At 36.6% G+C, this 16,344-nt stretch overlaps 1 protein-coding gene across 1 annotated transcript in view; it reads left to right on the top strand.

The window, feature by feature from the left end:
• Faf2 (Fas-associated factor 2) overlaps positions 1 to 7,182 on the top strand; it is a 135,843-nt gene extending 128,661 nt beyond the window's left edge. The window contains exons 11-12 of the mRNA XM_090389313.1: positions 2,970 to 3,113; positions 6,656 to 7,182. Coding sequence (XP_090245439.1) covers positions 2,970 to 3,113; positions 6,656 to 6,835 — 324 coding nt within the window. The 3' untranslated portion in view covers positions 6,836 to 7,182. The remainder of the gene's footprint in view (positions 1 to 2,969; positions 3,114 to 6,655) is intronic.
• The last annotated feature ends 9,162 nt before the right edge of the window (positions 7,183 to 16,344 follow it).

The following is a 16,344-nucleotide window of genomic DNA, read 5'->3' as shown; positions in this document are numbered from 1 at the left end:
CTAAACTATAACCGTGGTCTTGCCTAGATGATCCTGCAGTGCTTCATTAACCAGTAACTCCATTTTTTCCCCTGAACAGAAGTTAAACTAACATGTCTGTAATTACTCTTGTGACCCTTTGATCCTCCCTTTGTGAATTTGGGATACATTAGCACATCTCCATTCTGTGGGGACCTCCCCCTGAGCCCAACGATGATCTCATAATCACGACTAAGGGTTTGCTTACTTTCTTTGCAGCCTCCTTTAATATAACTCGATAAATCTCATCCACCCCAGGTGCCTTTCTTATGTTCAACTTCAACAATTTCTCCTCCACTTTGCTCTCAGTTATTGCAAAATCATTTAGCACCCTGTTAGGGTTTATGAAGCCTTTGTCCTCCACTTACCTATAGAATTCCTCATGTGTGAATGTACATGCAAAATGCTCATTCAGTTTGTCAGCTATCTTAGCAGGATCATCAACAGTTGAACCATCGATATCAAGTGGACCAGTCTCATTCATCCCCTTCCTTCTAGAGTTGATATAATTAAAGAAGTTTTTGCTTCTTTTGCCAAAGATTTCTCATCTGCCTTTGCTTGCCTAACCTCCTTTGTGACTTGATTACAGAATAGCTTATATATATATATATATATACACCAGTTTTCTGTGTCACCTGATAATTTACACACATCCCATGCATTTTTATTGTCTGTCACGAGTCTCATTATTTCGTCTGCCATCCATTTAGGCCTAAACCTTGAACAGTATTTCTTAGTTGGTATGCAAAGACTAGTAACTTCTAAGATTAATTCCTTGAATGCTTCCCACTTAGAATTTGCTGTTGGTAACATCATCAGTTGGTTTCACTGTATAGAATTTAAAAACTGTCTGAGAACACTGTAGTCGCCTTTACAAAAGCAAAACCCTTCCCTTTACCCCTCATGGTAGATACGTCTTTAAGTAAATTCCACATGTGCACACTGCCACCTGGTGGTTCCTTTATCTGCAGATTTTTAATGCATGAAGAATCAGTGCTGATCAAGAGTATTACTCCCTCTAGTTGCCTCTCGAATATACTGCTATAGAAGACATTCATCTAATATGTCCACAAATGCCTGCTTAGTTGTGAGTGACTAGCCCACAAGTTCCGGTCAATATCTCGGAAGTTAAAATCCCCCATTATAAGACAATCTTATTTACTGGCTTGTTGTACTCATCAGAGTCATTAGGCATATAAGAAATGCCCCTGCTCAATTTTGCTTTCCCAGTATTTATGTCACATCAAACTGACTGAACATTGCACTGTCCACCCATGTCAAGTGGATGTTAGTATTAGTAACGGCCACATGGTTCAAGAAAGCCTATGGCTTATGCTGCACCAGCCAAAAAAAAAAAAAAAAAAAAAAATCCAAACAAAACAATGATAAAAAAAAAAAAAAAAGGAAATTAAACCTATCATCCTATGCGCTTCGCTTACCCGAAAGTACTATCCTGATGACCTTTGAATTTCCCCGAACTGTCGGCCTCTACCACCCATGAAGTCAACTTATTCCAGTAATTTATAACTCGCTGGCTAAAATAAAACTTCCTGCAGTCCAATCTAAACATTCCCCCCCCCCCGTAACTTGAATTCATGTCCCCTAGTTCTAGCATCATTTATAATCTTGAAAATTTTGCCCTCATTCATTTTACTGATGCCTCTCAGAGCCTTAAACACCTGAATGAAATCTCCTCTAAGGTGTCTAGTTTCCCAAACTCTTCACATACTCCCCAAATTCCAATTCTGCATTTCTTGTATCTGTGTGACAGCACGTCTCTGATATCGCAACAATATCTGCCTTTGATGTGTTGACTAGCACCTCAAATTCATCAAATTTATTTACTATATTCCTAGCATTGGTTTACATGCAAGTATACATGCACCTGTTCTTAGTCTTAGTTACCCTAACACAGCCCATGTATTTACTTGTTCTATGATGAATCCCATTAGTCCTTGAAATCCCCAGCACCCTTGCTTTCCAGGCTGCTGCTCATTCCAATAGAAGCAGTACAAGAATCACTTTTGCTTCTTCTGCCGACCGGTCTAGCCGAGTGGGTAAAGTACCTGCCCGGCAACCCAAAGGTCGCGGGTTCGATTCCCGCCTCGGGCTTGGATCAAAGTACTGCAAAAACCTTGGGAGGTGCAATATGGCCACAGAAGCCGATGCGCCAACAACTACCAAATCAAAAAAAAAAAAAAAAAAAACTTGCTTCTGCTTGCCGCTAGTGTTCATCTATTAGTCTGTAATTCCCCCCCCCCACAAGATAGCAGTTTTGTGACCCGCCTAACACTGCCTCAATAGCATCAGGAAATATTCTTGTACACTTTCTAACATCCAGTTGATATCATTCTTCCTTTCAAAATGTTGTTTCTTCACAAAGCTAACAGATTTCTCATCAGATTGGCTGCTATTGACTCTTGACTGTGCAGCTTTAAAGTTCATTTTTTGTTTAAATTAATTTATATATTAAATCATTGAGAAAGAGGCCAAAAACGGACCCTACAGTGTGTGACAGTTTGTAATTATTAATTAAGGTTGTCCAAGAGTACACTAGCACATACATTTTGGTGAAGCATGGTTCAAGCCCAGGTGACTGCTAAATATGGTAAACAATTGTATTCATCATTGAATAGCTGTAAACTCCTCTGAACATGCCAGAGTGTGAACAGAACATTTATTTATGAGTAGCTTTCAGTACACTTTTCCAACTTGTAATGCAAATTATGATTGGAAAAGTCTTAATATGTATGCACATATGCTTAAGATTGTTCATTTTAATATAAGGGAAAGTTATTAATTCTTGCTCAAGCTATGTTTAACCATTTGAACAGATGCATTCTAAATATTGCAAATGTTTTTATGAGGAAAAATCACAAATAAATTTTTTTTTTTTGATCATTTATAAATACTTCCTGCCTAAAAATAAATGAATACTTTTGCTATCTTAGGATGTACGACGGCAAAAGATAGAGCTTGCTGACCAAATCCCAGAAGAACCTCTTGCTAGTGATCTTAACACAGTCCATGTAATGATTAAATTGCCTATGGGAACAAGACTGGAAAGGCGATTCAAGAAAAATCATTCTCTGAAGGTTAGTTCTTGTGAAAATGCAAAAGATGAAAAGATGTGCAGTGGGCATTGTACTGTTTTTTAACAGGGAGTTTTAAAATGGTAAAAAAGAAATTGATCATAAGAATGCATACTTATGTATTACAATACAACCTGCGTCTTTGTATTTATTTATTTATTTATTTATTTATTTTTTTTTTGCTTAGTTCTCGCAAATGTTAAAAGGCATTTGTCCACTGCAAAAACCAGCTTCTTTACACCTCATCCCAGAATTTGTTAGAATATTGTAGCCACCACAACATTGCCATTGTCACTTTTTTCTTTGGTTTGAAGTGTCCAGTACCATTTTTTTTTTTTTTTTAAATGATTTTTACTCTTTTTGAGGAATTATATCCAGCTTGTTTAGGAAAAGAAACACAGATTTCAGGGATGAAAATATAAATATAAATTTTCATTTTGCAAAGCATTATGTTATAGAGATTTCTGCATTTCATGGTTTTCTTTGATGAAATTGGGTATGCTATTCTGAATATGACCTTAGTTTCTTTATAGCATCACCCAGAAACGAAAGAAAAGTAAATATGCAATAATATTATAATAGATTGATTAATAATGTTTAACTTCTGCACCAAATAGTATATTGATTTTTGCTACAAGTAAACAATTTTTAAAAAAAAATCGTAAATTAAAAAATAGAAATCCTCCTTGGGTTAATCAAAAAATTTCCTTAAAAATGTACATTTGAATGTCTGTTTTTTTTTGTGTTCAGCATGATCATACTGTACAAAGAACCAGATATAATCACCCATCATAGCTTCATCCCCACCTTGGTACCTCTTCTTAACTGACTGTATGTCCTGGTGAAATCTTTGCCCATGCTCTCCACTAAAATCACTGATTTTATTTGAAGAAATCCAGGTAAGAGTGCAAATAATGCAGCTTGACTGACATTCTGCATCCTGTTATTCCGTAATTTTCAGTCAACCTACTCAACTAGTTCTTTGTAATTGTCATTCTGCCAGGCATTTTACTCAGTATCAGTTTTTTTTTTTTTTTTTTTTTTTTGCCCACCATTTCTTGTGAAGCTAATATCTACTTAACTTATGGACCAATAAATATGCCATGTTTCACTTTTACATCAGATAATTTTGGAAACATAGATTGTATATGCTTGAAGGTGTCACCTAGGATCCAGTGCTTTAGTAAATTTTTTGACCAGTCCCAGCTTTTGGAGTGGTGGAAGCAAGACTGTTTTTTGGAATGAAAAGATTGTGTATACCAGGTTTCAGCACAGTTCTAACAGACCATTCTCTTCTCCTGTATTGATCTACTGCCCTCTGTTCTTGTGAAAAGCTGGAACAGTAATGCCTAAATTTAATAGCTGTTGTGGCATGACAAAGGGAAAAAATGTAGCTTCTCTTTTAATGATGCTAAAATAGCAAGTCAAAATTTTTAAATATCATGGTCAAAAATGCTGTATTTTAAATTTCTCTTGAAGAATATTTAAAGTAGATGGTGCTGTTTTATTCTCCCACTAAATCCTTCTTATTTTTAAGCTTAGAGTACTCAGTTTCTAGACTTAAAAGAAATTAGTAGATTGCTTGTTCTTGTCATTATCTGAATTTAATACTACTGGATTTGAGTTTGTTAGAATTCATCAAAGATATTGTATACCACCAAAAAGTACAAATCCCAGAGAAGTTTTCATGGGGAATTAATGCAGGTTAATCCAATCAGGCTGCAAATAATAATTAGTGGGATTTTCAATAGAATTGATATTTCAATAATTTCAATTGATAATCGATAATTTCAATAGAAATGGAGTTAAGAGGTTTTAAATTATATTTTAGCTTAAAATATAAGTTAAAAACCTGTGGATAGTTCTTACCTGCTGGGGATCTAAAGTCCTGTAGATAGGCACTGCCTTAGCCTAAACAAAGAGAAAGTTTCAAGGTGGTTTGAACTTTGTTATAAAAAAAAGTCTGAACATAAGTATGCATATACTTATATAAAAAAAGTTTGAATAAGTATGCAGAGTTCAACTGCATACTTATTCAAACTTTTCATCTACTTAACTTTCCCTTTGTTTCATTTTCCTTAAACAATCCCCCTCTGTATGTGTTTTCTTATACTGAAAATTATGACCTTCAGAAATTTGTCTAGCATTTCAAATTTATTCTGGCTTCCAACTCATATTCCATCTGTATTATTACCACAATAAGCAACAAACCTCTTTTGTGTTCACTATTAAAAAATAATAATAAAATAAATTTTAACAAATGTGCAATGTGGGTTGTAAACTATAGAAATACTTCCCAAAATATATTAAGATCTATAATGTGCACCAGATGTCTTCTTTATATTGGGAGGAAGTCAAATTAAAACAAGATTTTTATTTTCTGAAGTGCTGCCATGGGGATAAATTTAGCGATTGGTATTAATGCATTCTACTGAACAATAAGGCTTGTTGGCTGTCCTTTATGTGCAGGAAGCAGACACATCACATTCACCTTTGGGGCAGCTCTCCAGCAGAAATTCACTAGTACATAGTAAAGTCAACACCTGCATGTTTTGCCCACAAGTGTTCAAATGGGCATGTTATTAATGTTAGAAAAACTTTTCTCTCCTCACATTATAGCAGGTGATAATGTGGCCAGGGAGCTTTATATCACCATGGATTTGCCTTCACCATCTTTCATGATCTCATGCTTTTAAAAGACTTTAAAATGACCTAGCTAGCAGAATGTTGATTTTTGAATGGACAATGGAGTGAATGAAGTCATCAAACAGTAGTGCTAACAGCAATCAAAATACCTATGAACAGCAATATAAAAAAGCTTGTGTACAGATGGGATAAGTACCTAAACTGGTGGAGATACCTGTGTGTAGAACATGATGGCCAAAGATTCTTGCTGCTCAGTCTGTTACTCAGAAAAGAATTTATCGAAATGTCCATTGTTGAATTTAGAGTATTTCTCAATCTTGTTGAATGTGTCTTTTGCATGTACATTTGTGAATCTCCATCCTGACAGGCCAATTTCTGAATGAATCACAACTTCCAGCATTTACATTTACCATGAAAAAAGTAGAAACCTGCACCACTTAAATCTTGTGTAGACATAGGCTTATTTATTTCCAGATTAGGTTATAGTTTAAGCTGTTTAACTTTAAAAGTTGTATAGTAAATTTTCATGTACCAAGAAGAATTTTTGTCTACATTATTCACTGACTCTTAATGGTTTGCCTAAGAGTTTAAAGCAAAGAATGTAATTACCATTCAGCAGCCAAATGGTAATTAAATTTTCCTCTATGAAACTAATGAAGATGTGTATTTGAAAATTTTGCTCTTCATTTGCAGTGGTTCCTTATTAAAAATATTTTAACAAAAAAAAAACCTAATTTCTCTTGATATAATTGTATTTTTTAAGACACCATATGTCATTTATATTTTATTACCTAACAACCCAGTAGAAAGTCATGTTAGAAAGAAATTACATTTCTTTTATAGCTGTATTGTTCCAAGCAGAAGATTGTTGTAATAATCTTTCCCCTTTTGTTCTCTAGTATTTGTATTACTTCGTCTTCTGTCACGACGAGTCTCCTGATACCTTCCAGATTGTGACCAATTTTCCTCGGCGGGTACTACCATGTGAACCAACGTCAAACTGTCCAGAGCCTCCCACTTTTGCTGAAATTGGAATGGGCAGGTCAGAGATGCTTTTTGTCCAGGACCTTGAAGCATGAGGATGTTGCAGACTTTTATCAAGTCAAAAGCACAAATGTCATTTGTCAGTGTTCTGTATAAAGTGTTATGGTTGCAAGATTGTTCACCTGCCTGGTTGATTAGTAGACAGTTTCTCCTTATTGCTTCAAAGAAAATGGAGAATGTTAACTTTGAAAATAAGAAAAAATTTTAAAGTTTTTGTAATTTGCAGCCATTTTATACTGAGTTTGTTGTGCTGAACATTATGATGACAGATTCTTGGTTCTCTACTCCAGCCACGTGATGCCTTTAAAAAATGCTGCCTAGAATGCTAGACATACAATTCTGTATCTTAATTGGCATTAAAATATACAACTACATGTTTGTTTTATTATATGTATATGTTTATTTCTGAATGAGTAGTAATAACTTATTCAATTTAATTTATTTTTTCATGCATATGTTGCACGTCAATTTTATTTTGCCATCAACTAACAGACATTTTTAAGAAACTAGTTTTAAATGGGGAGGGGAAGTTGCATTTAGATGATTTTAACCCATGCCCAGGATGTACGCATGATAATTTTTTAATATTATCAGTTTCCCATTTCTATAGAATTTGTATGGAGCAAGTTCTCATGAGACTTATATTGTCAGTAGAGATGATAAAAGTAAAAAAACCAATGAAGATACATAATAAAGCATGTAACCCAAGGTTATGTGAATAATGCTATTATTTCAAATTTGACAGAAATTTATGAACACTTCATTAATAATCTCTTGCCTAAACTTCTTGAATAGTAAACTTAGAATTTGTTGATCTTATAAGAATCAGTAGTGCTTTTGCATTGCACATTATGTTTGGAACAGAAATATCATTGGTATTGATAAATATGATTGGTACAAGTATTCCATGTAAGCATATTTATTTTGAATTGCAGTTTTAGTGATAAATTTTGTTTACTATTCTTATTATTATGTATGCTGTGTTCTGTAGGGTTAAAAACACTACAGTATAACACTATCATTTACTTCCCTTGATTTTAACATCCTTATTCCTATTGGCTTCTTGTTTGGAATATCAAGTTGGGATAAAGTAGCCATTTGTTTAATGCTGTATTTTTATTAGAAGCAACAAAGGATTTCCTCTGTTCTTTATCAGTGAGTCATATTTTTTCATCAAATTTTGTATTTGTGTATCTTGAAAAATTAATGGGTGTGAAGCAAAAAAAAAAAAAAAAAAAATTAGTGTTTGACTTAATCTTTCTATTCTGCAGGATGTAAAACATGAAAATTAAGCTCATAAACTTGTTTTTAACATGAACATTGTGATACTTACTGCTTTGAGGATGGGTGTGGGGGGACAGGATATCCTTAACCTTTCTTTTCAGAAATAAGATCAGATTGGAATTTATTGGAATTTTGGCTAGCCCTAGCCAAAGAGTAAATAGACTAATTAGTATATTTATGACAATGAGTAAATAGACTAATTAATCTATTTACTCATTGTTTAAAATCAAATTTTTGTATAATTACTCTACTAATTTAAGTACTCATTCCCTTATGTGTTGCTTGAGAAAGAAACAATACCCTTCTACTTCACTCAATTATTTAGCTTATTTTACTCTTTTAAAGTCTGTAATACCTTTTTCTAATTTCTGATGCTTTACATTTAAACAGTTGAACTAATTATATTCCAGCAACTTTTACTGATTAGAAATTTTTTAAAAAATTTGAAAGCATTTGACAATCATGATGAATCAGCATACCATCCAACATTTTCAATTTATTTATATATATATATATATATATACACAGGGTGTCTCAAATGTCACGGGAAAGTAGTAGCAGAGGCACAAGAAGCAGAAATGACACAAGACAGTAATTAGTGGCAAACCTTTATTTGACATAATATTAACAATGGAGTAAGAGATGGATGCATTTCATGATGTTACAACAGATGCTCGAAGGTTCCACCATGAGACGCGATGCATGTGTGACACCGACGCAGCATGGATTGGCAGACATGGTCGAACACACCTACAGTAGCAGCAGTGCAGACGAGTCTCCCCACGAGATCCATTTCCGTCTCCACAGGCTATTCATACATGATAAATTTGAGGGGGGCCCCCACAGAAAGAAATCAAGGCTCGGTAAATGAGGAGCATGGGGATCCGGCAACAGGTCCACCACGGCCAATCCATCGACGCCCAAAATGCCTGTTCAAATGGTCACGAGCACACCTTCCATAATGGGCAGGCGCCCCGTCATGTTGAAACCAAATATTGCGTCTCACATTTGCTGGAACATCATCAGGTAACCCTGGTAGAACTTGTTCAAGAAAGATCCGATGTTTAGCGGAGTTCATGCGGGATGGTAACAGGTATGGGCCGACTAATCAGTCACCAACCATACCTGCCCACACATTTATTGGGAAGCGATGTTGTGCCGCATGGGAGCACAACATCGCTTCACAATAAATGTGAAGCACTCATGACAACCCACCATGTGGGTTGTCGTGAGCCCAAACATGAGCATTGTGCTGATTGAATAAGCCTCATCTGTGAACAAAACAGGTTAGAAAATTCAAGTCTTGAACACTTTCTTGGAGAAACCACTGCACAAAAGCTACACCTGGAGGATGATCTTGGGGGAAGATGAAAGAGGTGTAAGGAATCGTCGTGCCAGACACGCTGTACACTGCAACGAGACACTCCTAAGGCAGAGGCAATGGCACGTGTGCTGGTAGTAGGATTATTCTGGACGGCATTCTACACTTTCTTTCATGGCGGGATTTGGTGTCGAACATGTCTGCCTCCACTACTCCTATTACCTCTAAATGACCCATAATTGCACAAATTTTGATGTATGTACACACAAACAAATGGTGGTCTGGTACATGTCTGTCTGGGAAGCATTCTCTATAAATTCGTTGAGCAGCTCATCCATACACTAGGTGCATGTCTGCCAGCTCACAGTTCGTATATCGATGCATGCTCTTCATGCGGCAACTACTGCTTGAATGAGTAAACCAGAAATTTTCCCTATCGCAAACTGATGAACAGCGCTGTGTACCAACTTACGGTGGCGTTTCTGGTATGGGTTCCTATGCGATTCACATTCCTTTAGATGTTACCTACCTCCCCTAAATGTTTATACCAATATTTTTGAGACGCCCTGTATATATTTCCAGAAATTGTCTCTTATGGTTTTGGTTACCTTTCTTCAAGATTTCAGTACCCCCCCTCACTCTCACACACTTCGTATGCCAATCCATTTATTTGTCAGCATATGCTGAGCTTTAAAGTGCAGCCATCTAATGCACCTGGTGCCCATCTTATTAAAAAAGTTGAAAAATGGTAGTGTATTGGACAGTTAGTTGCTTTTAATTGTTCTCTTGAAAAAGGTAGTGGGGACATGCAGCTTACCTGAGGACTGACTTAACTGTTGAAGCCTTCTACAATGAAATTTTCTGGAGAACCTTTTTAATTTTGAAAAATATTACTTGTAATTTTATCTCCATATAATGAAACAATTCCTCACTGTAAAAAAGCTTTGGGTGGGAGCCTTGTTCAATGATTTCTTATTGTAGCAGAGGCATATGAAGCATTTGACAATTCTTAAGATGGATGGTATTAAAGCAATTACCATAGCAAAAAACTGTGTTCATGGAACACATGGAATAATTTTGAAGTACAGTGGTGCAAAAAATTTTGACATTTAAATGCTGCCTGAGAAATTCATCAATTGTTACAAACGTGAATTTTGATGCTTATTCTTATTTTATCATATATCAGTATGTTCTATTTTGATGAACATTCCAGTGTTTGAAATGGCACATATCCATCAGTTTTATTTGACAGGCAACTGAAGTCAGTCGTGGCACTCAAGTATAACAGATTTCCTGCAGAACAATTCTCTCAAGAACCTCACAATGAAAGTCACATGGGTTCAGAGTTGGCCAAAAAAAATACCTGCAATTGTGATAATCAGGATAACAGCATGTTATTATATGAGGGCCAAAAACTGCAAAAAATCCAGCATCACTGGGTGGTTGAAAGTTATTCTGAAGCATATACAAGTATATGCTTCAGAATAACTTTCAACTACCAATGTACCAGCGTAAGTGAACAGTTTCATTGATGGAGAAGGGTCCAGTGAACCACGACTTGACACCTTCCCTCCATGGCTACTTTTCTTGTAAAATTGGTGGGAAGGTCTTTTGCCCAAAACCATATGTTCTGCTTGTTCACAGTCCTCATCCAGATAAGCTTTGTCTGAAAACCAGCCATTGTGAAATGCTGTTTTTTTTTCCTCTGCCCATGTAGCACTGTCATCTTGTATGGGATCATTTTCAAATCTAATCAGAGCATTTGTTGAACGGAATGCTGTGATAGTTCAGTTCGAGTTCATGAACTGCTTTTCTTTTTGACTTTTTACTATGCTGCATTGGTTTAGAGGGATTCAGTGTTTCTTCAGAACACTGGCTACTTGGCCATTTTCATTCCTTTACACATCCTCTTTAAACTGCTGGAATAAATGTATTGTGTTTCTGCAGATGTCCAATGAGTTTAAAGAAATTATGCAAATTTAGCCTTCTATTTAATTTTGAAGCATGTATTAATGCAACTCTAACATGGTTAAGATATTGGTAGTCTGCAACTCTGCAGACTACCAATATCTTAACAAAATTCAACTAATAGTTCTAATTGATGATAAAAAATGTTGATACAGGGTGGTGTACAACATTTTGTGCACCACCCTGTATGATGAAATATTGGCCCCGGCACATGGGCTTTCTATATACATTAGTTTTTAGCCTAGGGCCTTCCTTATGCACCAACACATCAAGGAAGGGGAGGGTACCCTCTATTTCGACCTACGAGGTAAACTGAATAAACGGGGAGAATCTATTAAGGAAACTAAGCACTTCGTCTTCTCTCCCCTTCCGAATAATTATGAACGTATCGTTTCCATGCATGCATGGGGAAAGCCAACCCATCAAAAATCCTGGCTTCAAGCTCCATAGCTAAATTTAGCTATGGAGGAGCTTGAAGCCAGGGCCAATATATGCATTATAATACGGCACACACCAACCATCACAAGAATAGTGTTACCAGGGCATTGTTGGATAGGGCTGGGTCCCATTGCAGCACCTCCGAGGATAGAAAAGAAGAAATCAAACATGTCACAGCAGATCTCAGAAAAATGCGGCTACCCCCAGAAGATCACAGACAAATACATCTGAGGTGAGCACGAATTAAGAGAACCATTCACATCAGTGGCCACCGCATACATTCCCTACTATCTGGGCCTAACTGAATGTATTGCGCAATTGCCAGACACGCTGTGTGCAGCCAGAGGTTGCACACAGTTGTGGTCACAGGTTGAGGACCCTGTAACCAAGGGAATTTACAAGTGGGGTCGTGTATGAGATTAAATGCCGAAATTGTGGGGAATGTTATGTTGGTGAAACGAAAAGGCGGTTCAAAGATAGTCTGGGGGAGCATATGAATGCGTTAAAGACCGCGGATTATGGAAGAACTGCTGTAGCAGAACATTTTTGAGAGGAGCGCCATCAAATCTCCCCAGACAAAGCTGTTATTGTCAACTAGGCACATAGTTTTTGGGACCACAAGTGGCTCAAAAGCTTGCGGATTTGTTCCTCTGAGGGGAATCCGCATTCATCCCCTCTTCGAGGCAGTGGTTCTTGGATGGGATGAGCGGTTCTGCCTGGCATGTTCCCGAGCAATTTCTGGTTCCAGTAAATATGGGGAGAGCGCTGCTCATACTCCTGTGGAACCATGAGCCTGCTGATATTTATGGACGTGCGTGACGTATGATAAGTCTCACTGTTGAAAAAGGAGGCAGATGCCTCTGAAAGCTATGGTATTTTAGCACATTTATCATCCTGTGTTTCATCTATATTGTTTTATTGTAAATAATTCTTTGCAGTTTAAATTTTTATTATATTGTACAGTCAGTCTTTATTGGAGTTTTATTTACAACATACTTCCTTCTAAAGGTGGTGTTACAGACATTGTCTGGTAGGCTAACAGTTTTCAAGTAACAACCAGCTTTGTTAGTAGCATTGATGTTCCCTGTCGCAATTTTGCTTTAGACTGGGAAAATATGCAGTAGAAACCTGAAATGTTATTTTATGGTGCTGAAACATTAAGTTGTACTAATATGTTTGAATGGTATAAGCAGTTCAAAGATAGATGTCGTATGCAATGACCCAAGAAGTGGGTGTCCAACCTCTCAAAATAAGTTTTAGAAGTTCGGGAAATTGTGGCAAGAGGTCATTGTTTGACCTCAGAATGGTGGCTGATGAGATGGATAATATGAATAAGGATGCGATTCATCAAATTCTGCATAAAGATTTAGGGAAATGGAACGTTTGTAAAAAATTTGTGCCCCGCAGCCTCATGGATGAGCAGAATCAACAGAGTCATGCATGACAGTTCTTTATGAATTTTGATGCTCATTCTTATTTTATCATATATCAGTATGTCTTATTTTGATGAATTTGTGCCTGAAGGGGGAGGGGAGAGAGAGAGAGACAATGCTATGTTCTCGTACAGGTGCTTCAACCTGAAGTGCATTTCTTAGGTGAAACTGCAATTTCAAGAGAAAGGCAGCTCGTTTTTGTTGCATGACAGTGCCCCCACCAATTCTGTACTTGTTGTGAAGCATTTCTGATGAAACATGGCATTGTACAGATCAACCATCCATCCTACTCTCCCAATCTAACTAGCACCAGGGCTTCTTTCTTTCTTTCCCAAGGTGAAAACTGCCCTCGAGACTTCACAATGTTGAGGACATGAAGAAAAATGTAATAACTGAACTTCGCCTCTTTGGGATGCCTTCATTCTCTAACCTTGTTAGAGTGAAATGAAATGGCCTTTGGTATAAAATGGTATGAGAATCGAGAAAATTAAATTTTGTTTCATTACAGTGCAGTTAACATCCAAGATACCAACCACACTACAGGAACTCCCTGACTTATGTAATACTCAACTTAAGGAAATTCGACTTTACGTAAGTTTTACCCAGCCCGTGCAAACTTAAAAAAATTGTGGAAACGTATTTTGCATCCCGTAGGAATAAATGGCAGTATCGTGAAAATATCGTAATGTGAACCCAATAACACTTTTTTTTTTTTGTAATTCGTTCCATGTCCTTGGAAGCTGAAAATTGCATTACCCTTTCATCGTTGTCATATCTTCCCGTTATAAGAATCAATTTTGAATGCCTTTGTGATATTTTTCGAAAGCACATTTCTGGGGATCACAACCGTAAAACAATTTACACTTTCCGGTTTATTGGGCTTTTCTGTTTGTGCATCTAATTATAAATGGATAATAAACTCAATCTTATTGCATTTGCAATAATACCGATAACTGCAATTGTGCAGGTTTTTTATGCTATTATGGTGAAATGTGTTCCCCTTCACTGAAATTTTCAATCATATAAAATACAAATTTTCAGAAACTTCTCTTCATTCCTATTTACATATTACAATGATGAAGGGAAAGTGACAAATGAAAAGTGCAAGTGCTGGCAGTGCCAGGAAACAAAAAATTGATTTAGAAATGAAGATGAAAATGAATAAGAAGTACGAAGCAGGACAGAGTTTGTCATCTATTGTAAGGGAATTAGGTCTCGCTGTTTAAACACACTTAAGATCAACAGTGATCACAAAACAGCATTCAGGTGCTATATCAAAGATGGAACATCTGTTAATAATATGGATCGAAAATCAGATTCAGAAGTGAGTGCCCCTGAATCTAATGACGATTCAAGCAAAAGCAACAAGTATTTAGAAAGATATTAAGGATAAGTATGGCGAACCCCAACCCAAGAATTTTGTGGCAAGCAACAGGTGATTTAATAGGTTCAAGCATCACACTGGTTTAAAATATGCGGTGAAATTGCCAATGCCGATTCTGCAGCTGCAGAGAAATTTTGTGATGTGTTGGAAAAAAATTATTGATGAAGGCAGCTATTCAATACAGCAAATTTTTAACGTTGACGAGACTACTCTGTATTGGAAAAAAATGCTGGATCGAACATACATTGCCAAAGAGAAAAATACAATGTCAGGTTTCAAGGCGTCAAAATATAGGGCCATGCTCTTGCTTGGGACTAATTCAGTGGGATATTACAGATTAAAACCACTGCTTTTGTACCATTCTGGAAATCCTCATGCAGTTAAGGGCATCAATAAAGCCACCCACCCACCCATCCATGCATGCATTTCCAATCAAAAAAAAGAGCATGGATAACAATATCTCTCTTTGAGGATTGGTTTAAATGCTGCTTCATTCCCGAGGTTGAAAAATATGGTAAAGACAACATTCCTTTCAAGATTTTGCTTCTATTAGATAATGCTCCTGGACATCCTATGCATCTAGATGATTTCAATTCGAACATAGGAGTCATTTCTACCGCCAAACACAACTTCACTCATCCAACCTATGGATCAGGGTGTTATTTCGAATTTAAAAGCATACTATTTGCGCACAACATTTTCTCAGGCTTTGTCTGCAGTAGACAATGAGAAAAATTTTATGTTAAGAGACTTTTGGAAATCTTATAATATTTACCACGCCATCTTAAACATTAATAAGGCCTGGGCAGAAATTACTAAAAGTTGTTTAAATGGCACATGGAAGAAAATATGCCCACGGTACGTAAAAGGCTTTGAAGGATTTGAAAAACATGAATCACATGAAGCAATTACAGATAAGATTGTAAAGGTTGCAGAGCTACTTCAGTTGGAGGTTGATGCCAAAGACATGGAGGAGTTAACAGGGGAAGAAGAAGAGGAGGAGGAGGAATTATCTAATGAAGAACTTATTAACTTTCAGGCAGCGATAGTGAAAGAAAATGCTGACAAAGCTCAAGATGAACCAAATGAGGTTTTTTTTTTTTTTTTTTTTAGGAGCATTAGCAACTAAGGCCATATTGCTGAGGGATATGCGGTGGTCATTCCTTGACCTCTCCGTATTTGGTGGTGACGGGCTCGAACCCCGGTCTAATCAAGAAGCGTGTGCTATGCACTGCTGCTCCTTCCCACCTGGCTCCAGAGGCACCTACCAAATCAGGAGCCGAGATGCTTCATTACCAGAGAGATGGCAAGGTTTTAGAAGATGGATCCTGACAGCGAATGATTCTTAAAAGTTAACAGAGGGGTGAATGATATACTTGCTTGCTACAAATAAATCTACGATTAAAAGAAAAAAGCCACCGTCCAGTTATCCATTAATATGTTCTTTTGTAAGGTTGAGCAGCCCACTCTGCAGCAGTGTACTTATCAGCTGTAGACGTCAATTCTGGCAATGATGCTCGAGAGGTAAAACTTACTGACATATTATGCCTGTCTCCTCTCTTTTTTTGTAATTTTATAATTTTGAAATTTTTTTAAATTGCACGCTTTTGTAATTTTTCCTGCACATGAGATAAAAAAAATTGAATGAATAAATACAATAAATAAGGAATTTATTGTATAATAATAAATTTACATGTTTGTCGAACATTTCTTTTT

Source organism: Mastigoproctus giganteus, chromosome 14 (genome assembly GCF_048544385.1).
Source record: "Mastigoproctus giganteus isolate SK-2022 chromosome 14, ASM4854438v1, whole genome shotgun sequence".
Classification (NCBI taxonomy): domain Eukaryota; kingdom Metazoa; phylum Arthropoda; class Arachnida; order Uropygi; family Thelyphonidae; genus Mastigoproctus; species Mastigoproctus giganteus.
The sequence above is the reverse complement of the archived record's forward strand: the minus strand, read 5'-3'. Positions and strand labels throughout refer to the sequence as shown.